The sequence below is a fragment of the Trichomycterus rosablanca genome, chromosome 1, assembly GCF_030014385.1.
Source record: "Trichomycterus rosablanca isolate fTriRos1 chromosome 1, fTriRos1.hap1, whole genome shotgun sequence".
Taxonomy (NCBI): domain Eukaryota; kingdom Metazoa; phylum Chordata; class Actinopteri; order Siluriformes; family Trichomycteridae; genus Trichomycterus; species Trichomycterus rosablanca.
The window spans coordinates 37,774,766-37,798,705 of NC_085988.1; the positions used below are offsets into that span (position 1 = coordinate 37,774,766).

At 39.7% G+C, this 23,940-nt stretch overlaps 1 protein-coding gene and 1 long non-coding RNA gene across 3 annotated transcripts in view; one reads left to right on the forward strand and one right to left on the reverse strand.

Annotated features, from left to right (window-relative positions):
- wasla (WASP like actin nucleation promoting factor a) overlaps positions 1-18,436 on the forward strand; it is a 39,924-nt gene extending 21,488 nt beyond the window's left edge. The window contains exons 5-11 of one of the 2 annotated variants that reach the window (XM_062992305.1): positions 437-460; positions 4,052-4,232; positions 6,848-6,890; positions 9,163-9,316; positions 13,809-14,344; positions 15,543-15,651; positions 17,355-18,436. In XM_062992305.1, coding sequence (XP_062848375.1) covers positions 437-460; positions 4,052-4,232; positions 6,848-6,890; positions 9,163-9,316; positions 13,809-14,344; positions 15,543-15,651; positions 17,355-17,416 — 1,109 coding nt within the window. In that variant the 3' untranslated portion in view covers positions 17,417-18,436. The remainder of the gene's footprint in view (positions 1-436; positions 461-4,051; positions 4,233-6,847; positions 6,891-9,162; positions 9,317-13,808; positions 14,345-15,542; positions 15,652-17,354) is intronic. The other variant, XM_062992311.1, reaches the window with a different exon arrangement.
- Positions 571-3,750, reverse strand: LOC134310687 (uncharacterized). Its single transcript, XR_010011330.1, has 3 exons — positions 3,121-3,750; positions 2,190-2,249; positions 571-760 (listed from the first exon to the last, which is right to left on the reverse strand). It is a non-coding gene; the product is annotated as an uncharacterized LOC134310687 (long non-coding RNA).
- Positions 18,437-23,940: the final 5,504 nt, after the last annotated feature.

Sequence of the window (23,940 nt, forward strand, 5' to 3'; positions counted from 1 at the left end):
TGTTGATATTACTTAAACTATATGCTGGTAATAATTGTACTATATACTACATCTTGTTACTAGGTGATTAGTAATAGAAAATGTCCTTCCCTGCTATAAAAGCTATTTGGTTAAATTACATTATGTACATTACATATAAGCCGCCCCTATGACAGTATAAAATATTGATTTGTACTATGAAATTCTAATTGTCTTCTCTCTGTATCAGTGCGAGAGATCAAAGGTGGGACCTTATAGTAATGCATCAGTACCTACTGGCACCTTAACACTACAGCTCAAGCTTCCCACAGCTTTCTTTCAATCTTATCCTTTACAAACTAATTTCAAAATTCAAAATAACCCCGTCTGACTTTCAGTTTCCTCTTCTACTGGAAATTAGCTCTCTTACATTCGAGCTGCCCCCAGTATTTTAACAATGTTAATTTTGTTTTTGCAGAGAAAAGACGTGACCCACCAAATGGTATGTGCCTTGGTACTTACATTTAATAAAAAAAAAAGTTGTTTTAATAATTGCACAGATAATGTTGAGAAATGTAGTGCATTTAACTTTATTTGAACTATTATGTACACACATTGCATTCTTTACATGCTGTAGTTTGGCGTTTCTCAATCCAGAATTACCCCTGCTTTGCATTGTTTCTCTTTTCGTTTCTACCCAGCCCAGTTCAGGCTTGTTAATGAATTGATTAGGTAGTTGAAACCGGTGTCCTGGAGGTCAGAAAAATGCTGATATCTTCCTGTATGATATGAAGGAACACTGCTGTATGTGATATACATACATTACATACAGTCAGCTATCATGGCAAACTTTTAGGATTAACATATCATACCAGAGAAAACCATTTAAAATTGCATCACAATAAAGGAAGTTTAGGTTTTAAACATTCTGTTAAAACTTTACATACACTTGTAAAGGGCACTTACACTATATGTTGGACTTTATTGAATAATCTAAATGACTTTATATACCTGGGTGTGACTGGATCACACAAACGTAATAATTCGGATGGGTTTCCACAAACTTGGGTGTCCATAATTAGGATTGGTCTTAATAATCATTTAGATTTTATGTGACTAAAATACTTTTGTCCGGAACAGGTTTGACAAATTTAAGTCTTTTTTAACAAGCATCTGGTTCAGTGTTGGATCTTTAACATGTGGAGTCATGTTTACGCTGGGTCGCTGTTGTCCAAATCTCCTCATGATGCACCTCTTCATAAATTTTTTTACAAAATGTCCTAACTTTTACAGAAATGGCATTCATATTTTTAGCTTAGAGAATTCTCAAACCCACAATAAATAAATACAAATAAAACCAGAAACGTATAGTAGTTTGTGTTACAGAAATTGGGTCCCAGAGTGCATTTACTTACAAGTGTATGTAAAGCTGACCTCACATGTAAGCAACCATAGAGCACAGCTGGGGACACTAAGTATAAAATTATTGTCCTTTACAAACAATTCATTCATTTTTAAATCATTGGTTAGGGTTGCAGTTGGTCCAATTCTCACACAGACACACATTCTTACATACACACACAGACACACATTTTCACACACACATACCTTGGGGAATTTTTAATAGCTCCAATAATTTATTATTGTCGTTTTAATATTGCTATCATTATGCTGTCATTAAATACTATTAGAGTACACACAAACACACACGCTTGTTAGGAGCCAAGTGCAGTGATGCTGTTGCACATGTACAGCCTGCAGTAAATTTTCACTGCGGTACTTTAACAGATTTGTTATACTCTAGGAGCACACGTTTGATTGATCTTTTTAGTTACTGGCTTTTAAAGTTGCTACTTGTACTTCAGCTTACTGATTACTGATTCTTAACAGTATTTGTAAAAAGCAGTAGGCATTTTAATAGGGTAACGGATTTTGCTGAAAAGAGAACACAAGTGTAAACTGTGCATTTTGCTTTACTGTTGGTTTTAAGCAAGGTGGATATGCTTAAAATGCCCCCTATATACTAATGTAAAAATAATAAACATAATGCACTCGCTAGATTTGCAAAATGTTAGTGTTCCCATCAGTTATTAATGGCAGGAATGTTTTAGAATGGCAGGACAACCCAATCCCCCCTCAATCCCAGGTAGATTTGGTTTTAGGCAGTCTTATCAGCTAGCAGGCTGCTTGTTATCAGTCAGTATGCTGTGGAGCATTTAGGAACAACATACCTGAACTCCAAAATGAAACTAGGGCCCCGTCACGCTTTTCCACATTCCACACATTCATACCTGTGAATCAACAAGCAAACGGGCAGGTTACACACTGCTTTTGTTCAGTGTACTGAAACTAAAGGGCGGTGTGTTTCATAGGATATGGACATTTTAGCTGTTTTCTTGTGGTCAATCAAGGGACCAAAATTGATATGCAAGTCTACTTTTAGCATTTTAATGATTTTTTTGAAGAGGTTTAATTTGGTGTAGCTTTGGTGTAGGCTAATGCACATAATTTAGCTGCATTCTGATTAGCTGATTACGCAAACTTGTCAGAAAACATCCTGCTTATCTTAAATGAACCGGGTAGGGCTGCCTTATACAATTTGAATGTGAAAGAGGGGTTCTTAAAAATATATTATACAAGCAGCTGTTGCTACCTCTATTGAAAAAATGCTTAATGTATTATATACCATATATACTATTATCATAAATCAAAAAGCAGTAAGTTTTCCTATGTCCTATTCAAACTACGAGGGTCCTTAAAAAAGTTTCCACACTTTTAAACTGTATTTATTAAGAATTTCAAAAACAAATTACATCACTTTTCTACAGTCACCTTCCGATGCATTTTCTTCAGCATCGTACTACCTTTTAAATGTCATCAGCAAAAAATGTTTTGGTTGAGTGTGTAGCCAGTGATGCACCGCTACTTTCACATCATCACATGAAAATCTTCTTCCCCTTAAAGCTTCTTTGAGTGTCCAAAAAGGTAGAATCAGATAGCACTTAAGGTCTCAGCATACTTCAGGTGGAGATGACGTTCGCCTGGCTTCAGCGACCAATGTGATGTAATTGTGGAGAAAGCGAACAAAATAGGCGTGCCATGAAAACAAACATAAACGATTTTGAGGAGCGTCTTTCAGAGCAAGTATGGCGGTATCGTCACCTTTATGATTCCTCGCTGAGAGATTATAAAGACACTCCGATTGTTCCTTCTCTGCTTCTTCTTGTAGCATTTTTTATACGCTTTCAATACCTTGCACGTCGCCATAACTGTGATCATTGTTTTTCGGTAGTCATGGAACTTAACATCATAAATTTCACAGCGTCACCTGCGGCTGTGGATCAGACGTGACCGGTAAAACGAAACCGCTGAAAGTATGCCAGCTTGTAAGCTCGCAAAGGCGTGTTCGGCTTCGTGCAACGCTCGCGAACTTAGTTTCGCAGGAAGTATGTGGAGGCCTTCAGTCCGGACTATAAGCTCTCTTTCAGTCTCTCAGACACGACCAGTAACTACTCCTCCTGCCCTTACCGTTTCCAACCAAACTATAAAAGTGCGGAAACTTTTTGAAGATCCCTCATAAATTAAAATTAATCCTCCACTCCCCGATTTGCTCCAAGTCTAGTAGTCTCCAGCTCCTTCCCGTTGGGATCATTTTGCTAGCGCAGTAGCATTCCCGCGCTGGCCGAGGAGGACTCGGAAAGTCTCGGAGAGAGCTGCATCAAGTTCAAAGAGAGACGCTTGGCTTTCCAGATCATCCATTGCCAGCGCGGTCGCCTCCACAAGACCGCAAAAGCCGCAATTGTACTGCTCTTTTTCTTTTTATCAGAAAAAGAAACAGTGCACTGAGTGTGGTCCAGTATTCTGAAACAGAATGAAGTATTTTAGTACGGTCAGGCATGCGTGTATACAAAGGACTGGTTACTGTAAATGCTTATGGAACACCCCCTCACTGCTTGGAAAGGCAGTTGTTGTTGGCAGCACTAGCTCGGAGGGCTCAGCCAGCGGGGGACTCTCGCATTGCTCTGCAGTATGGATAACAAATCCCGGATTTAAAATTTTTGGCTAACGTGGATTTTTAATGTGCTGTGTCCAGGGCCCACGTTGCCGATGGCGACAGTGGACATCAAGAACCCAGAAATCAACAATATGCGCTTCCACAACAATTCCCACATGAACAACATGGTGCACAGTAACCTCAACAAGAAGGAGAAGAAGGTGAAAGGCAAGAGGAAGAAACTAACAAAGGCTGACATCGGGACACCCAGCAACTTCCAGTAAGTCATTTATAGCTTTTTCCAGTGATCTTCAAAGTAAGTCACAGAGGGATTAGCGGTCCTGTACGTGTGATTTATGTTAAACAGGAACAGGTTTAGTTGGATGTTTTAATAGGGCAAAATGCTACACAATGCAGGAGATGGAAAATATGAACACAATGTACCATCAATACAATTTACAAAATTTCAGTTTAGGAATTTAGCTTTCAACTATGAATACAAATCAGATGAACATGTTCGTTTGTGGAACTTAGCCCACACAACTGTTTAGAGACATGCTCTTTTAAAGATGTGGTCCTTCCCGTTTCTACACAGTTGATCCAAAATGGCAGAAGTGTTTACTATTGCCTTGTTTTAACAGAAATTAAACATAGTAACTGTTAACAATTTCTGACCAGAAATGTAGCACTATGGTTAACACTCAGTTTAGAATGTGTACATGTTTTTAATGTTTGTGTTAATGCTTACAAAGGCAGATTTAGCTAACCTTATTAACAGTGACTCGGGCGGTACGTGGCTCGGTGGGTAGCACTGTCGCCTCACAGCATGAAGGTCCTGGGTTCGATTCCCAGGTGGAGTTTGCATGTTCTCCCCGTGTCTGTGTGGGTTTCCTCCGGCAGTCCAGACATGCAAGTGAGGTGAATTAGAGATAAAAAATTGTCCATGACTGTGTTTGACATTAAGGACTTGAACTGATGAGGCTTGTGTAACAAGTAACTACCTGTCCTGTCATGACTGGTACCAAAGTGTGTAAAACATGACATTAAAATCCTAATGAATAAATAAATAAATATTAACAATGATTCGGACATGAGTGGCAGATTGCTGACAAACTCTGAATTTATACATGTAGGATCTAGTGTGCTCCACCAAGTCATTGGTAGGATGTTAAATTGATTTATGAAACTAGCAAAATCAGAATTGAGTTCTAAATTTTGGCAAAAGTTGGCCATAGCGGTAATGCTAACTGAAGTGTAATGGTGGACTGCTACCCACATGACTCAACTGCACATTTCTGGTGTGACCTGGGCTTTATGCAAAAGCTGTTGTTTACATTTTGTGTATAAATACACATATACAGCTGACATTTTAGTATGCATGTACAGGGTTTGGACAATGAAACTGAAACACCTGTCATTTTAGTGTGGGAGGTTTCATGGCTAAATTGGACCAGTCTGGTGGCCAATCTTCATTAATTGCACATTGCACCAGTAAGAGGAGAGTGTGAAGGTTCAATTAGCAGGGTAAGAGCACAGTTTTGCTCAAAATATTGCATTGCACACAACATTATGGGTGACATACCAGAGTTCAAAAGAGGACAAATTGTTGGTGCACGTCTTGCTGGCGCATCTGTGACCAAGACAGCAAGTCTTTGTGATGTATCAAGAGCCACGGTATCCAGGGTAATGTCAGCATACCACCAAGAAGGACAAACCACATCCAACAGGATTAACTGTGGACGCAAGAGGAAGCTGTCTGAAAGGGATGTTCGGGTGCTAACCCGGATTGTATCCAAAAAACATAAAACCACGGCTGCCCAAATCACGGCAGAATTAAATGTGCACCTCAACTCTCCTGTTTCCACCAGAACTGTCCGTCGGGAGCTCCACAGGGTCAATATACACGGCCGGGCTGCTATAGCCAAACCTTTGGTCACTCGTGCCGATGCCAAACGTCGGTTTCAATGGTGCAAGGAGCGCAAATCTTGGGCTGTGGACAATGTGAAACATGTATTGTTCTCTGATGAGTCCACCTTTACTGTTTTCCCCACATCCGGGAGAGTTACGGTGTGGAGAAGCCCCAAAGAAGCGTACCACCCAGACTGTTGCATGCCCAGAGTGAAGCATGGGGGTGGATCAGTGATGGTTTGGGCTGCCATATCATGGCATTCCCTTGGCCCAATACTTGTGCTAGATGGGTGCGTCACTGCCAAGGACTACCGAACCATTCTGGAGGACCATGTGCATCCAATGGTTCAAACATTGTATCCTGAAGGCGGTGCCGTGTATCAGGATGACAATGCACCAATACACACAGCAAGACTGGTGAAAGATTGGTTTGATGAACATGAAAGTGAAGTTGAACATCTCCCATGGCCTGCACAGTCACCAGATCTAAATATTATTGAGCCACTTTGGGGTGTTTTGGAGAAGCGAGTCAGGAAACGTTTTCCTCCACCAGCATCACGTAGTGACCTGGCCACTATCCTGCAAGAAGAATGGCTTAAAATCCCTCTGACCACTGTGCAGGACTTGTATATGTCATTTCCAAGACGAATTGACGCTGTATTGGCCGCAAAAGGAGGCCCTACACCATACTAATAAATTATTGTGGTCTAAAACCAGGTGTTTCAGTTTCATTGTCCAACCCCTGTAGATTCGGAATTCCAAAGCATAGTGTGTTCTTCTTGCATTAATTGTATTAAAATTGCAACACTACGCCCAGCCAACTTATTTAAATAAGAATTTTGATAATCACCAGTGTGTGAACCAGAAACTTGCTGATATTACTCACGCACCTTTAATTGTGTGTTTAGGTGTATTTTCTTTATTGTTTATGTTATAGCTGTGATAATGTACTGTATGGTGAGAATCTTTGTCATGTCTCTTTAACAGACACATTGGCCATGTGGGCTGGGACCCCAACACAGGCTTTGATGTGAGTATTACAACAAGGGCTTGTTTTGTCACTTGTACCCATGCACACACACACACACACACACACACACTTTAAAGTGACTCTAAAACACAATGCTGACCTGTGTGCTAAAGCATGATGAAGCCTGAATGGCCCTGTGTTCCCAGACTCTGTTCTAATCCCATTACGCAGAATCTCATCCCACTCGGCAGATGTGTTGCTCCTCTGTTCATGTTCATTATGTGTAGTATATGTAATCGTATGCACACCTCCACATTAAACTTGGTATTTAGAACATAGTGGTCACTTTATTAGGAACACTTCAAATTTTGGGTTGGGTTAAATCCTCTTTGCTCTCAGGACAGGCTTGATTCTATGTGACATGAATTCCAGGTAGTGTTAACATTCCTGTGGAGTTTTGGTCCACATTGACATAAGTACGTCCTGTAATTGCTGAAGATTGTTTAGCTGCACTTTCATACTGCTAGTTTCCTGTTTTACCACATTCCAAATATGTTGTATTGGTTTCAGATCTGGTGACTAGGAAGGCCATTGAATACGTTGTCATGTAAATAACATTGTCATTAAAGAACTACATGATCAGCAACAATACTCAGATCCAAACAATGTTTGCCCCCAGGGAGCCCAATGTGTGCCACCTGAACTGTTCACACAAGACAAGTCGTGTCCATTGATTCATTTTGTTAGACCAACATCTGATCTAACTATCTGCACATAGCAGCAAAAATTGTGAAAGCCTCATAGCCCAGTTGTCTTAAGCATTTAGATGTATTTCTGCTCACCATCATTGGGTTTTTTGAGTTGACGTAGCCTTTCTGTCATCTTGAACCAGTCAGGCAGGAGAGTCTGATCTCTCTTATCAACATGGCATATCCAACCACAAAACTATTTTTTTTAATTTTTTTTTGTGCAGCATTTTTGCACTATTTAGAGACTGTTGTGCTTGAAAATTGAGTGACTGTTCACATTAATAGCCACACTATTTAAATGCTCCAGTGTAGGTTTTAATATAAAAAAAAGAAGTTTTGTTGGTGCAGCTGGTTGTGGTTGCTGCAACACAAGATTTTTTAAAACCTGGGTTTGATCTTCGTCTGTGGTTACTGTGTGTAGGTTTAGTACGCCCTTTTTGGGTACAATTCATTTGTACTTGAATATACTGTATGTTTAAACCAAAGGCATAATCTGGGCTTTTTAGGAGATTTCTTGCTCACTTGAAACTAAAACATGAAGAAGGGGCATTAGCAAGTAACACAGCAGTCCGAGGCGACGACTGTCCTTAGTGATCTCTTCAAAGTTTTGGAAAATCCAGCCCCAGTGGATTTTTATGTTAGACTGACTGCTGTGCTACCAAATGGCACCAGACCTTCACACAGAACTATTTCACTGGTGATATCCGCTGATGAATAAGTGTAACTGTATGCCCTTACTTACTTTAATTATTTAGCTTGCAACTTGGCGATGGTGGCAATGGGAGAAATATTTGTCTAGAATTGGGGTGCACATTTTTCTCTCCTTTTATGCATTTTTCCCATGTTCTCCCAATTAAACACATACTCCCTTCAACATCTGTGCAGTTGCCAACTGTTTCTTTTCAGTGAGGCGAGTTCACTCAGGGCAGTATTGCACACAGTGAATCGTGCATATTTTTCACTATTCACTATCTCTGTGCAGGTGCCTTTGATCAGTCAGCAGAGGTCACAGTTAGCAATAATCATGTCTGTGTAGGCGACCAGCTGGTTGATAGCAAAGCTTAGATTTGAACTTTCTTGTGCACTTTTGTGGTATTTTTTTAGCTTTTGCTAATTTTGGGTATAACTCAGTTTTGTCTTTGGTTTGTAAACACAAATTCACTTTCTAAAACTATTCTGGAGACACAAATCATGTCATACATGCAGTATACATCTTTATGCAGTGGTAGCCTTTTGATGGAATACAAATAATTTCGTTATAAAATTGTGGCACCTTTAAAGATTTCCACTCATGCTTATTTAAAGGTTTATAGGTTGTTGTAGCAAAACGTAACTGCTGCAGTCAACAATGCTTATCCTGCTGGTCAGTTTACTGAACTGTATGTTAGCACAGTCATGTTTTTAATTAGTTTGCTTCATAAATTGCCTGACTATGTTGGTAAGAAGTTACTTTTTATGTACAAGTAACAAACCCGTTTTCTATAGATGATCACTAGAGATTGGGGAATTTGGGGGAAAATGTTTCTTTCTGTGTTTATTTTATTTTATTGATTTTTTTTTTTTGTATTCATCATCTGTTACAGGTAAATAACCTGGATCCTGAACTGAAAAACCTGTTTGACATGTGTGGCATCTCAGAAGCGCAGCTGAAAGACAAGGAAACATCGAAAGTGATTTATGACTTCATTGAAAAGAAAGGAGGAGTCGAAGCTGTCAAAAATGAATTGAGGAGACAAGGTTAGCATTTGCTTTAGCTCTTCTTTGTAATATGGTTTGGTAAACTATTTTCAGGTTATAAAAGAAAAGTTACCTAAGCCATGTTACCCAGAATATACAACAGAGGGGTGAGGGCAATACATTTCAATTTCAGTTCAAGAGGCTTTATTGTCATTTCAGTTGACCAAAAGTCAAGTGTGGTGTTTGGCCAGTACACTGTACTAGCCCCAGCTAGTTTTACATTACATCATGTGCGTCATATTAAATATAATGACATTTTTACTCATCAGTCTATCATTATTCCCAGAGAATGACAAAGTGAGTACTTAAAGGAAACTCAAAACACTCTTAGAATTATCATCAAAAAGTTGCAGCAGATGTTATAAAGTAATCAGAAGATATCCTATCGTGAACCCAGGAGGAACCAAAGTTCAAGGACATATTTATATGAATAGATGATTACTAGATTCCTAACTTTCTCTTTTTTTTTTAATTTATATGATTTGTTACTAGAAGTGTCCATGTTCCTTATTAGGTAATTAGGTAATTAATGCAGTCAATTTTAAAGCTTACATCACCTTCACCCATCAGATGTTATTAACGTTACCCCTGTACAGTGCCTGTACATCAACAACCTAATTCATTCTGAACATAATTAAAAAAAAAAAAAAAAAAAAAAAAGAATAACAAGGTTGGAAAAGTCTCCTAATTTAATATTATGTAGAGCCTTTTTTGAATTTATTACAGCCATGTTTGAAGATGTCCCTGCTAGCACAGCTAAATTGAGGAATATTTTCCCATTTGCCCTTGCAAAATTGTTCAGGTTCAGTCAAATGTCATTGTGACTGGCAATGCACTGCTGTCTTAAAATGCATCCACAAACTTAAAAATTTAGGTTAGGGCTTAAACATGACCATTGGAAGACTTAAACCGCTGCTTTGTATTTTTAGTGGTGAGTTGAGGGTCATTGTCATTCTAGAAGGTAAAGCTCCTGCCCATCTACAGTTGTCTAGCAGAGGGCCAGATGTTTGAGCGTATTTGGCAGCATCAGGGCGGCACGGTGTCTCAGTGGGTAGCACTGTCGCCTCAAGGCAAGAAGGTCCTGGGTTCGATTCCCAGCTGGTGTTTGCAGGTTCTCCCTGTCTGCATGAGTTTCCTCCGGGTGCTCCGGTTTCCTCCCACAGTCCAATGACATGCAAGTGAGGTGAATTGGAGATACAAAATTGTCCATGACTGTGTTTGACATCAAGTCTTGAACTGATGAGGCTTGTGTAACCAGTAACTACTGGTCCTGTCATGAATGTAACCATGTAAAACATGATGTTAAAATCCTAATAAATAAATAAATATTTGGCAGCATTCATTTCATCTTCAATTCTGACCAACTGTCCAATTTCTGCTGACAAGAGGCGTTCCCATAGCATAATGTTGCCACCACCATGCTTTACAGTCCGAATGGTGTATTTTGGGTAGTAGTTTGTTTAGTTTTTGCCAAGCATGGCATTGGAGCATGAAACCTTTGGTCACATGGCATCAGAATCTTACAGATGAGAATCTTTCCAAATGAGACTCCCTGTGGAATCTTTTTAGATTTCAGAATACTTGTGAGATTGTCACACGCACAGTCAGGCCAATCTCAGCCCTAAAAAAAATGTAAGTTTTACAAAGTTGCTGGTAGCCTGGATGTTTCAATTGATGGATTTTGACTAAGTTTTGCTGAAATGTGGGCAACGCTGGTTTTAATGCTCCTGCAAGAAGTAAAGAATCCTTACTTTTACACGTGTACACATCTTACAGCTACATTTGAACATGTTCTGCTCTTGTGATTTAGCATACCAGGCAGTTGAGTTATAGAGGTAGCTGGAATTCCCGTCGCTCTTAATTGTGCACTTCAGAGAAATCCTCATGACAGCCTGTTTTCTTTTGAAGGTCCCATATAATGTAACATGACTTCATTCAATCAAACAGTCCAGACAGTAATTATAGTCTCACACGTCATGGTTTTTATTTGAACATTTTGTGTTCTTTACCTTTAGGTCCTCCCAGGTGGAGTGGTAGGTGGTGCCTGATTTCTTTCTCTAGCTTAAACCTGACCATAGATTTGCATGCACTAGATGAATTCAGGTGTGATGATTGATTGGAGTGCAGTGTTATGTTTTTTTGGTTTGTGCATTTACAGTAGTTTTAAAAAATTGCTTGAGGTGTGAGACTTAAAATATAGGTCACTTGTTTTTATGCCTGTGTGTATAAACTAATGATAAACCAGCCCTGACATAAAACAATATTAAGTAAAGCAATTAGCAGTGTTTAACATTAGTAAACGCCAACCAAGAGGTGTTCGGGTGGCACAGCAGTAAAAACACACTAGCCCATCAGTGCTAAGATCTACAACTCTCAAGTTTGAATCTCAGCTTTGCTATCAGCCAGCCAGGCACCTACACAGATACATGATTGGCTTTGTGCCTGTAAGGAGCGAGACAATGGCTGAACAGGGTTTTCTCATAAATGCTGCAATTACGGCCTCTGCTGGCTGATCGATGGTGCCTGCACAATGAGACTGGGGATAATGGAGATCAGTGTGTGACTCTCATATGAACAGCAACCCTCCTCAGTCAGAAATTAAGATCTGCAACAGTAGTGGCGAATTACGAATGGGTAATTGGATAAGATAGATTGGGAGGAAAGTTGGGAGGGGATGCATAAATAGAACATACAAAAATAAACAACAACCAACATAATAAAAATTAAATCATAACAATATATCCCAAAGGTCACCTTCTAAGACAGCCACTGTTTTAATAATGTCACCATAATGTTGATTAGCATTAGAAGACAAGGACTTGCATGCTTATAGGCTTGAGTTATCAATACTACTTACACATGGACTTCACACAGTTTGAGCTGTACCCTTACCCAAGCTGTGTTGTCTTTAATTCGTGAGTGATAAATGGTTTTGCATTAACGATTTATTAAGGTGCTGACAACATCAAGGGCAAAATGTGTCACATGCAGCCTATAACTGTCACTGTGCTGCTCCAAGAACGTTCCTGTATCGAAAAAGATTGATTAGCACTTTGTTGCCACACAGAAGAATGTGCAGCAGGACCAGTGACACTAGTGCAGAATAGCAGAGGTTTACAGCAGTGATAATCATCTAGAATAGAAGTAAACGTAAACATGACTTTATGTAACCTATTGGGGCAGCACGGTGGCTCGATGGGTAGCACTGTTGCCTCACAGCAAGAAGGTCCTGGATTCGATCACCAGGTGGGGCGGTCCGGGTCCTTTCTGTGTGAAGTTTGCATGTTCTCCCTGTGTCTGCGTGGGTTTCCTTCGGGTGCTCCGGTTTCCTCCGACAGTCCAAAGACATGCAAGTGAGGTGAATTGGAGACACTAAATTGTCCAAGACTGTGTTCAATTTACCCTTATGTACTGATGAACCTTGTGTGGTGAGTGGCTGCCGTTCCTGTCATGAATGTGACCAAGGTGTGTAGACATGACGTAAAAACAAATAAACAAACTGTAACTTATTGTGATTGCGCCTTCAAGAACTGTAGTGATGTCCCAGTCTTATTTTGATTCAGACCCTCCTGAATTTGGGCCAGACCTAACCCTCACAGTAAGAGAGGTGACACTCTGCAAGCAGTTATGCCAAATGTCACATTCATGATAATGGTGTGTTTTAGTGTGTTATTCTTATTAATATCCTGTGTTGTCGGTCAAGGTTACACAATTTAACAGTTAGAAATGTGTTAGCTAATTAAGTGAAATGGTAAATTGATTTAGTCTTAAATAACAGTATTTGGCATGGGGTCTGGACAGCTCTAATTTCAATTCATTCACCCTCATTAATGACAGGAGTGTTTTCAGTCACTCAGTTCTAGGTGCAAAAGTTATGACCATTAGCTAGTACCACTTGCACATCATGTGTTATGCAAGGTGAATCTAGCTATAACCATTACTTATGCAGTATTCATGCCTTATTTTGCTTCCTGCCCCCATGACAGCACATTAGCTTGATGTTAACTGGCAGTTCTAATTCAGCATCATAATCACAAACAGGAGCGCTTGGGTGGCAGCACAGTAAAACATGCTAGACCACTGCTGGGTGAGATCAGGAGTTTGAATCTCAACGGTGCTATTGGCCGGTCAGGCATATACACAGACATAATTAGCTGTGTAGTGGGGTGGGGGATGACCGAACAGCCTAGCCATTGGGAGGTTCACTTGTCAGGGTGCTCTCATTGGCGGTGGATAAAATTAGGAGGGTTGCATCAGGCAGGGCATTGATCAATTAGAAGGGACTCCCATAGATCCCCAATGTGTTACTCAACACACTGCCATATAGTTGTTGAATTAGTGTAATTGCAGGGCAGAGGATAGTTCACCACGCAAGTATCATCTGGTCAGTTGGGACCGATGGGTTCCCTTTCAATTAAAAAATGGGCAATAGATATATGTGTAGCAGATTTTCTAATAATCCTCTTTTTTTCTCTTATCTTTTGTCTTTTAGCACCTCCACCTCCTCCATCACGTGGCGGTCCTCCACCTCCCCCTCCTCACACCTCTGGACCACCTCCCCCACCTGCCCGTGGACGAGGAGCCCCACCTCCTCCCCCACCCTCCAGAGCTCCAGCATCTGCCCCTCCACCTCCTCCACCATCCCGCCAGAGCATTGGAGCACCTCCTCCCCCTCCCCCTCCATGCAGGGGACATCCTCCTCCCCCTCCTCCTGCACATGCCGGCATGCCTTACCAGGCCCCGCAGTCTCACCCTCCACCTCCTCCACCCCCACCACCAGCTGGAGGAGGAGCTCCTCCTCCTCCACCTCCTCCTCCACCACCACCTCCTGGACCACCACCTCCACCAGAGTTGGACGGAGGTGGGGACTCTGTGCCCGTGGGCGGTAAGTGTGCCCTGCTGGAGCAGATCAGAGAAGGCACCCAACTAAAGAAGGTGGATCACGGTAATAACCAGCGTCCAGCATCCACCACCATTGGCCGTGATGCCCTGCTCGACCAGATCCGCCAGGGCATTCAGCTCAAAACGGTCAGTTTGAATAAAGTAAAATATGAAAACTATTCATTTTCAGCAGTCAAAATGAGAATTTAGTTTTTATTAAATGTATGTACATTTGGACACTCAGGGGGTGCAGTGGTAAGATATGCTAGTCCACTACCGCTGAGTTCTGGGTGCTATCAGATGGATGAGTAATATAATATAAAATACACACTTAACAGAAAAGAACAGGGCTTTATATGCAAAGGTCACTGCTAAAGAAAGGCAACAAAATAAAGCAAATGAACTTATGTTGACAAACCACAGTTATTGTGGGAAAATGTTCTACGGACAGATAGAACCAAACTAGAGGTTTGGCAGTGCATACAAAACAATGTTTATAGATGTTTACAAGAAGTCTATAAGGAAAAGTGCACCCTACCTATAGTGAAACATGTGGAGGATCCATAATGTTGTGGGGCTGCTTTGCAGCTTCTGGAACTAGAATTGAATGTGTTACAGGAACAATCAACTTAGAGGATTATGAGAGCATTTTTGGAACTTAAATATGCTCCCAAGTGTAAGAAGGTTTGAGTTGAACAAAATAGGTCGTAGAGCAAGATAATGACCCAAAGCACACATCCAAAAGTCTGCTATAGAGAAATGGAACCTTGCAAACATTCTGAAGCTTGTGAGAATTGCAATGGAAGAAATGAATAAACAGGTGTAAGAAGGTGGCTATCCTTTTGTCTTGAACATGCTTTTAAAATATACGTTACATATCCACACACGGGGTGGCACAGTGGCTTAGTGGGTAGCACTGTCACCTCACAGCAAAAAGGTCCTGGGTTCGATCCCCAGGTGGGGCGGTCCGGGTCCTTTCTGTGCAGAGTTTGCATGTTCTCCCCGTGTCCGCATGGATTTCCTCCGGGTGCTCCAGTTTCCTCCCACAGTCCAAAAACACTAAATTGTCCTATAGATACCTAGCCACTAGATGCACAAACCAGTGCATTGTAGTGCCGGTCCCAAGCCCGGATAAAATAGGGAGGGTTGTGTCAGGAAGGGCATCCGGCGTAAAAATTGTGCCAAATCAATGCGGATCATGATCCGCTGAGAGCCGACCGAACGGGACAAAGGCATTTGCATTTATAGTATAGTTCAATGTAAAGCCTACTGACATACTATTGGCATACTTTTATTTAGTTTAAGTAAAATATTTAGCTTATGTCTGAAAATATTTTTTATGCAGGTAACGGATTGCTCGGACTCAGGCCCACCCACTCCTGCTCCCTCGTCAGGTATCGTTGGAGCACTAATGGAGGTGATGCAGAAGAGGAGCAAAGCAATCCATTCTTCAGGTAAGACCTGCTCATGTGTTAACACAATCATGCTAAATGTATTCTGTTTGCTTCTAGTAACCTGTGGATAGACAGCCCTCGCTAAAACTTAATTCGAATCATCAGGCTAGTGAATTATATTTAATAGCTATTATATCAGTGATTTGTTTAATCAAATAGACATGCCAGTGACCCGAAGTTTTTAGCTTTATGCATGTGGCAGATACAATTATTTGGATTCAAGATATACCACCACCAAAGCAACTGAAGTTAGGGGCCTTGGGTAAAAAGTTCAGTAATTAAAAGTTTTTCATGTTAGAAATGAAGCTTTCTCCTGATTTTATGTATCCTTGTGATTAGGATGTAACTTTAGCTGTAGGGTGCTGATCAGTGATGGCATAGTTACCTTGAAAAAGTAATCTGATTACTGATTACTCCTTTAAAAAGTAACTTAGTTACTTTATGGATTACTTGATTTTAAAAGTAACTAAGTTAGATTACAAGTTACTTTATTAGTTATAAAATGTGGAATATTTCAAAGATATTCCTTTGCAATACTTTATCATTTGGCTGCCAACTTGTGTGTACTGATGAGACTCAATTGAATCCCAGAACATGCTAGTGTGAATGCATGGAAAACACATTTAAATTTTCTTTCAAGAATATGATACAGACTGACCAACACTATTACGCTAAATCAACATTGAAAATTGACTTTACTTTTAATAGCCTTCTACAATGCTGGAGCTTCTTAAAACGGAAGATTTTCTTTTAAATAGAAGTGTTATTTACCTGCTATTAAATTGTTTTCCAACAAAATCCGCCCAATTTGGCGGATAATCGCCCAATCTGGCAACACTGGAATGCGCAGAGCCAACTGGCGCTTTTACTCGTAGCGCGCCACGAATACTACTAAATAGTACTACTGTACTTCTGTAATGGTGTTGGTGGTTGACATTTATGTTGAGTGTATTACTGCACTGTTTTGGTGAAGAACTACTCATCTGAGGTGCGCTGCTCCTGCGTGCAGAAATGCTTCCGCAAAAAAATTGCCGGCAAAGCGGTGGTGGGGGGGCCAGAGGGGTGGCCGAAGATTACTTTATGGTGGCCATGGCAACCACTGGCCACACCCTGGCTCCGCCCCTGCCAAGAAGAAAGCAAAAATATCTTTTCACTAAGGAAAATGACAAAAGTAGTAACGCACAGTAACTTGGATAAGTAACTTTAATCTGATTACTGGATTGGAAATAGTAACGCGTTAGATTACTCGTTACTGAAAAATGTGGTCAGATTAGAGTAACGCGTTACAGACCATCAGTGGTGCTGATTTTTGGGACTAGGCTTCTCTAGCAGCCTCTAAGCCTATGACAATATAAACCATGACTGTGTATAAATGGCAAATCTGACTTTTTTTGGTTGGTATCAGATCACACTTAACCATCTACAATAGTGTAATTTCAGCTGTAGGTAACACTGGTGATTTTTCTCCTGACCCTGGCAGAGACCAACTCTATACTCCACTACATTGGACCAATGGGCCACCTAAATGCTAAAGTTTTATGTCAATTGCTTTTATGGTGCTTTTATTATTACAGTAGAAAGAGTAGGCAAGTCATAGATGTACTTTATCTTTCCAAATGTCTGAATTATGTCTTGTAATTTGTTGTATTTGGCTGCTGTCTGCTGTATGTAATAAAATAATATGATGATGTGTTTGCTTCCAGATGAAGATGAGGATGATGACGACGAAGAAGACTTTGAGGAAGATGATGAATGGGAGGACTAGTTCAGTCTCCATTTGATAGCTTCTACACAGTAGAGTAATTGACACTAAATTCTCACCTTTCCAAAATGTACTCTGTACATGTTCTTTCAAATCGCTGTATATTTTTGTTGCCTTTTTTAAAAAATAATTTGTGCAATACCTCATATAATCTGTAAAGTATTGTCATGTATCCTCTGTAAAATAATCTCCTGGAATAACCATGTGACGTTTAATACCAGGATGGGTTCTCTTGTTGATTTGAATGTTTCTGTTCCCTCGGTAGCGAGGAATGGGAGATGGACAGGATCCTTTACATTCTTGTTAATTGTGGATTAACGATTGAAAGTGCTATTTTCATACCCTGCTTTTCTCTACCTTTGATTTTCTTATTCAAATCCTAGTTTAGCATTCTGTTTTGGTAAGAGGTTCTTCTGTCAGAATATTTAACCCCTCCACTCAGCCAGTCACCAGCTCCTGTATCTTTATGTAAATGTACACTAGGCTGATATATTACTGTTCTGTTTTGCACGAATGTTAAGGAAAAGTCACTACAAGACCACACCACATTCGCTGCTTTCTCACAAATTATTCCCTGTGGTTCCTAGTACCAGCTTAAGATTTTACACTGCACGTAATAAGACAGAGTGTGAAGATATTTTTATTTAGTTTCTCTCTGTATGGTGTTATTGAAAACAATAATGCTATAGATTGAAACTGACTGGTGTAAATGGGGCTTGCTTCGAAACACAATCATCCCCAATAACAAGTCATATCTTAAAAAGCACTACAGAGCATCACTAAACTTAAACCATTTACTAGAAGCTTTGAACAAGCCAATGCTTGACTGACAACTACATGTAAGGTCAATACAAGGGATCTTTGTGTAGCCATTAATGCTGTTTTAACAGTGTTTGTTAAATTTTACTGTCCTTCAAGGATTGTGCTGAATTTAATCTTTAAAACTGACATTAAACCTTATAAATGGGTTGCAATGTGGAATGAAACACTAAATCGTATACTAAATAAATGGTAATATTGGTTCATTTTCTTCTTTATTTGTGTTGACTTAAAGTTGATATTGTTTAAAAGCAACATATTCAGTTAAGGGAGTTTATATCAAAGTACACATGCCAATTGCAGTTATGGGATTTTAATGATTTCAGCAACTGGACTTTTTGTGACTAAATCAAAAAAGTTTAGAGAACTTAAAGTTAATTTCTGAAATTTTTAAGGATATGTGGTGTTACATTATATATTCAGAAACTTAGATGATTGCATACCACTGGTAATTTCTGTGTGCCCATGTAAAAAGCCATAGTTGATGTGTAGCCATCAGAACGAGCCCCAATATTTTATATTACATAAGTATAGTAATATATAAGTCTAGGATGTTACAAGCAGATCATAGACCAGAGTTAGAATGTCACTTGGTGCCATTTCTAAGCAACTTCAGGTCCTAAGATCATCCCTACAAACAAAGTACATGGAACAGTGATCTCATTGTCAAAGGTGGGAGGAAAGCCAAAATCACCTACGGCTAAGAGGAAATTTGTACAAGTGGTCGGATGTAATCCAAAAACCACTAACAACTATGGGCTGTTTTCATAAAGCTTCAATGTATTTTTTCCTAACTTGGCTTAAAAACTTATAGCTAGGGGTATTAGCTTATAGGCAATTTAGGATCTCAGAGCAACTCTGAGCATGGAAAAAGACAAAAAAACGTGGGGATTCTTTTGAAGACGATCCAAAAAAAAGCAAAAGCCTATAAAAGCACTATTCATTATCATATAGGCCTAGCTTACCCTAATCATCACACGCACACAGACATTCATTTGTTTTTTTATTTAGTTTATTTACCATGCTGGTAATTTTTGTACTTGATCCATTTGAAATGTTGCCCAATGAATCAGATCCTCTGCAACCCTCACCAGGATAAAGCAAATACAATGAATGAATGAAGGGATTCATTTGATATTAACTAAAGAAAAACTGCTGTTTTCAATTTCTGTGATCGCTTCAAGGTGTGGAAACAAAATTACTGGGACACGAACTGAGCTTTTAAATGTTCTGTAATTGTTTGTGTCATCGCTCTGCTGATGAAAGGCTGTGACAGACCCAAGTCATCACTGCTGCATTGTTGCATTTTCCAAATATCTTAGAGCCGTGATGACTTTCATTTCTTGCATTATTGCATGTCTGCGCTGATGCGAGTGCATTTCTAGTAAGCTCTCAACCACATACTTCATTTCTGCATGATCCAATCTATTATTCAATGTTACTCAGTGTTTTGAGCACATTTCAGCTACCTCTTTGTCTTTCGGTTATTTTCTCCTCGGCTTACAAAAATCCTGAGGCCTCTTCGAAGTCCTCCTACTCCTAACATTTTTTTAACCTTTGAAGCTCTTTTAAAAGGCTAAAATGCTTTATAAATAACTTGTATCTTCACTAGGATCTATTTTTAAGGGGAAATTCTTGTGAAATGCCCACAACTGTAAGATGTTTTTTTTGGAATATGGCCCTAGCTCTGCTGTGAATTAAAAGCTATTGAAACACAGGTGTTGCTGTCCAAAGTCAAGCAAACCTGACTTCATAATCATTTTAGAGGCTGAAAAATTAACAATTAACAAAGGTATGTTTTGAGGAATGTTTAGTGTTGAATATATAATAATGAAATAGGATTAAAATTATTCCGGACAACCTCATAGCATCGACTATGAGGTTGAATCTTAAACACAGAAACACAGTTGGTTTTTCCAACGAGACAATGTACAGTTGCTGACATTACTGAAATTCCATGACTGCCATCACATGCACGTTCTTTACATGTTTTTGTCACCTTTCGACTTCAACTGCATATATACGGTCATTTACCCTCATACTGACAACTGCATGTGACCATTTCACCAAACAAGAACCTCACATGAAAAGGGTTTATTGTCATTTATGTAGGATTCTAATAACTAAAGATTCAGCTGTACGTTGATTTATTTTTTTAAGCTATTCTAACCTAAAATTGTCATTTTAAAATCTGTTTACCTTCCAGAGTTTAAAAATAAAGATCCATTTAAAGATTCTAAGCATTCAAACATTTCTGACATGTATGTCTTTTTTACAGTTGACATCACTAGGTTATTTTGCATCACATTATTCAGTCAATTATTTATTTGTTTATTCACTCAATTCATTTTTACTAACCAACTCACCATGGTCGGAGTCGCAGTGGGTTTGGTACCACACAGAAATGCTGACAGGTAAGAGCTTTTAAGAGGTTGTATAAAACCGTGATCTGGCTTGGATCATTTTAATCCAATTAAAGTGCAGCCAAAAGTCTCAGACACTAAAGAAAATTATTTTGTTTTTTTATTTGTTCAAGAATTTTATACAGTGGGGTTTTTTTTTCATTACAAATCATATAATCTGCATTATAAAAAAAAAAAAACCTAGATGTCAGAAGTCTGTAATATTTATCAATACTAAATTACTCTATTCATTTGTGCAACAGGACTTACACCAGTCTTATCCCTTCTAATACAGCACATACTTAGACTTTCACTTAAATTATGTTGATTATATGATATATATAAATGATAATATAAAAATATTGTATTCCAATTATCCTGGCTAATATCCTAGCGAGACAACTCACGTTGGTAGAAATCAGTCAGATTCCAGTATGAGTCCTTATTTACGTAATTCTCACAATTATTACTAAAATATGTCAGGTTGTACCAGTTTATACCATGTGATTTTATGTTGGTAGCATTAGTCCAAAACCAGCAGGTTATACCAATTTTAGGGCTAGCTAAGCGATAGAACAATTCGCTTCTTTATTGAGCATCAGGGACTAGGAGACATTAACAACAACCCAGTTCAAATTTATTGATTTATTTACCAGCAAAATATTAAGATCATAAATGAAACTGGCTGTTTTACGTACTACTTAATTTTTTATTTAATATTCTTTAGTAGTAGATTCAGAAAGCCTTATTCCACTTATATATCAATAACAGTTTAGACTCTAGAGGTCAGACTTGGACAGGGGGAGGCTTGTAGAAGTGACACTAACAACTGAGATGAGTTTTTAAAATTATAGAAGCATAAAACCTTATGAAAACTACACTTCATCAGTGCTGACAGAGAACTGGTGCTCCAAACAAAAACCAAACCATCCAAGAAACTGTCTGTGGATCTCTGTGATCAAACTGCTCTACAAACTGGGATAAACTGTAAGTCAATGCAAAGCTATGAAATATACTGTATCCAGGAATGCTTGCAGCTGTTATTGCTGCATAAGGAGCCACTAAGTATTGAATAAATCATCTAAATGTATTTGTGAATAAGAAATGTTAGTTTATGATTTTTTATCTATTTTCATACATTTCAAAGAATGAACGTAATATCATGATGTGTGAGTAGGTGTAGATTAATGGGTAAAAATGCCAGTTATATCCTTAACACAATGTAGTGTGCAAAAAATCAAGAGGTCTGAGTACTGAATCAACTCCAAATTTGGCAGTGTGAATACTGACTTCAGCAGTATTCTGAAGGGGGGTATCGTGGACGGGGCTCCAGTCCATCGCAGGGCAGACACACACACCCATCCACCTGTAGGTCAATTCAGTGTCTCCAATTAACCCAATTAACCTGACTGCATGTTTTTGGACTGTGGGAGGAATACTCATACCTACCAGGACGGGGCTCCAGTCCATCGCAGGGCAGACACACACACCCATCCACCTGTAGGTCAATTCAGTGTCTCCAATTAACCCAATTAACCTGACTGCATGTTTTTGGACTGTGGGAGGAATACTCATACCTACCAGGACGGGGCTCCAGTCCATCGCAAGGCAGACACACACACACCCATCCACCTGTAGGTCAATTCAGTGTCTCCAATTAACCTGACTGCATGTTTTTGGACTGTGGGAGGAATACTCATACCTACCAGGACGGGGCTCCAGTCCATCGCAGGGCAGACACACACACCCATCCACCTGTAGGTCAATTCAGTGTCTCCAATTAACCCAATTAACCTGACTGCATGTTTTTGAACTGTGGGAGGAATACTCATACCTACCAGGACGGGGCTCCAGTCCATCGCAGGACAGACACACACACCCATCCACCTGTAGGTCAATTCAGTGTCTCCAATTAACCCAATTAACCTGACTGCATGTTTTTGGACTGTGGGAGGAATACTCATACCTACCAGGACGGGGCTCCAGTCCATCGCAGGGCAGACACACACACCCATCCACCTGTAGGTCAATTCAGTGTCTCCAATTAACCCAATTAACCTGACTGCATGTTTTTGGACTGTGGGAGGAATACTCATACCTACCAGGACGGGGCTCCAGTCCATCGCAAGGCAGACACACACACACCCATCCACCTGTAGGTCAATTCAGTGTCTCCAATTAACCTGACTGCATGTTTTTGGACTGTGGGAGGAATACTCATACCTACCAGGACGGGGCTCCAGTCCATCGCAAGGCAGACACACATACCCATCCACCTGTAGGTCAATTCAGTGTCTCCAATTAACCCAATTAACCTGACTGCATGTTTTTGGACTGTGGGAGGAATACTCATACCTACCAGGACGGGGCTCCAGTCCATCGCAGGGCAGACACACACACCCATCCACCTGTAGGTCAATTCAGTGTCTCCAATTAACCCAATTAACCTGACTGCATGTTTTTGGACTGTGGGAGGAATACTCATACCTACCAGGACGGGGCTCCAGTCCATCGCAGGGCAGACACACACACCCATCCACCTGTAGGTCAATTCAGTGTCTCCAATTAACCCAATTAACCTGACTGCATGTTTTTGGACTGTGGGAGGAATACTCATACCTACCAGGACGGGGCTCCAGTCCATCGCAGGGCAGACACACACACACCCATCCACCTGTAGGTCAATTCAGTGTCTCCAATTAACCTGACTGCATGTTTTTGGACTGTGGGAGGAATACTCATACCTACCAGCATTTTTATAATAAAAATATATTTTTGTCATTTCATTGAACTGGATTACAGGTTAAAAAAAAAAATCAAATCATGCTGTATGTAAGTATAAATAATTAAATAAGGAGGTATTTTGAGTATACCAATCCTCCATAAAAATTCTGAATTATGCTTTCCTATGGAAATGTCATGACTGTGTATCAGAGCATACATTTTAACCTTTAATATATGTTTGCAGTAAACACACAAACAGACTGACCTTTAGCTTGAAATGAAAACATTTCTCAGAGTACGTTTAAAAAAATTAATAAGATACAACACTTTGAATTGTGAAATAACTTTCATTAGCATTCATTAGTCGTGCTTTGCTGCATTTGATAGCATGGGTGCCACTTATCTTGGGGCCTGAGCTCAATACTCTCTCTATTCATTGTCTGTGAGGAGTTTTGCATGTTTCCATTTGTGTCCAGTACTCTGTTTTACAATCACATTAATTATCTACAAAAAGTGCAAAGATCCAAAAATGTAGCTTTTGCTAAATTAATGTGATAGATTTATTCTCCTCAAGGCATGCCC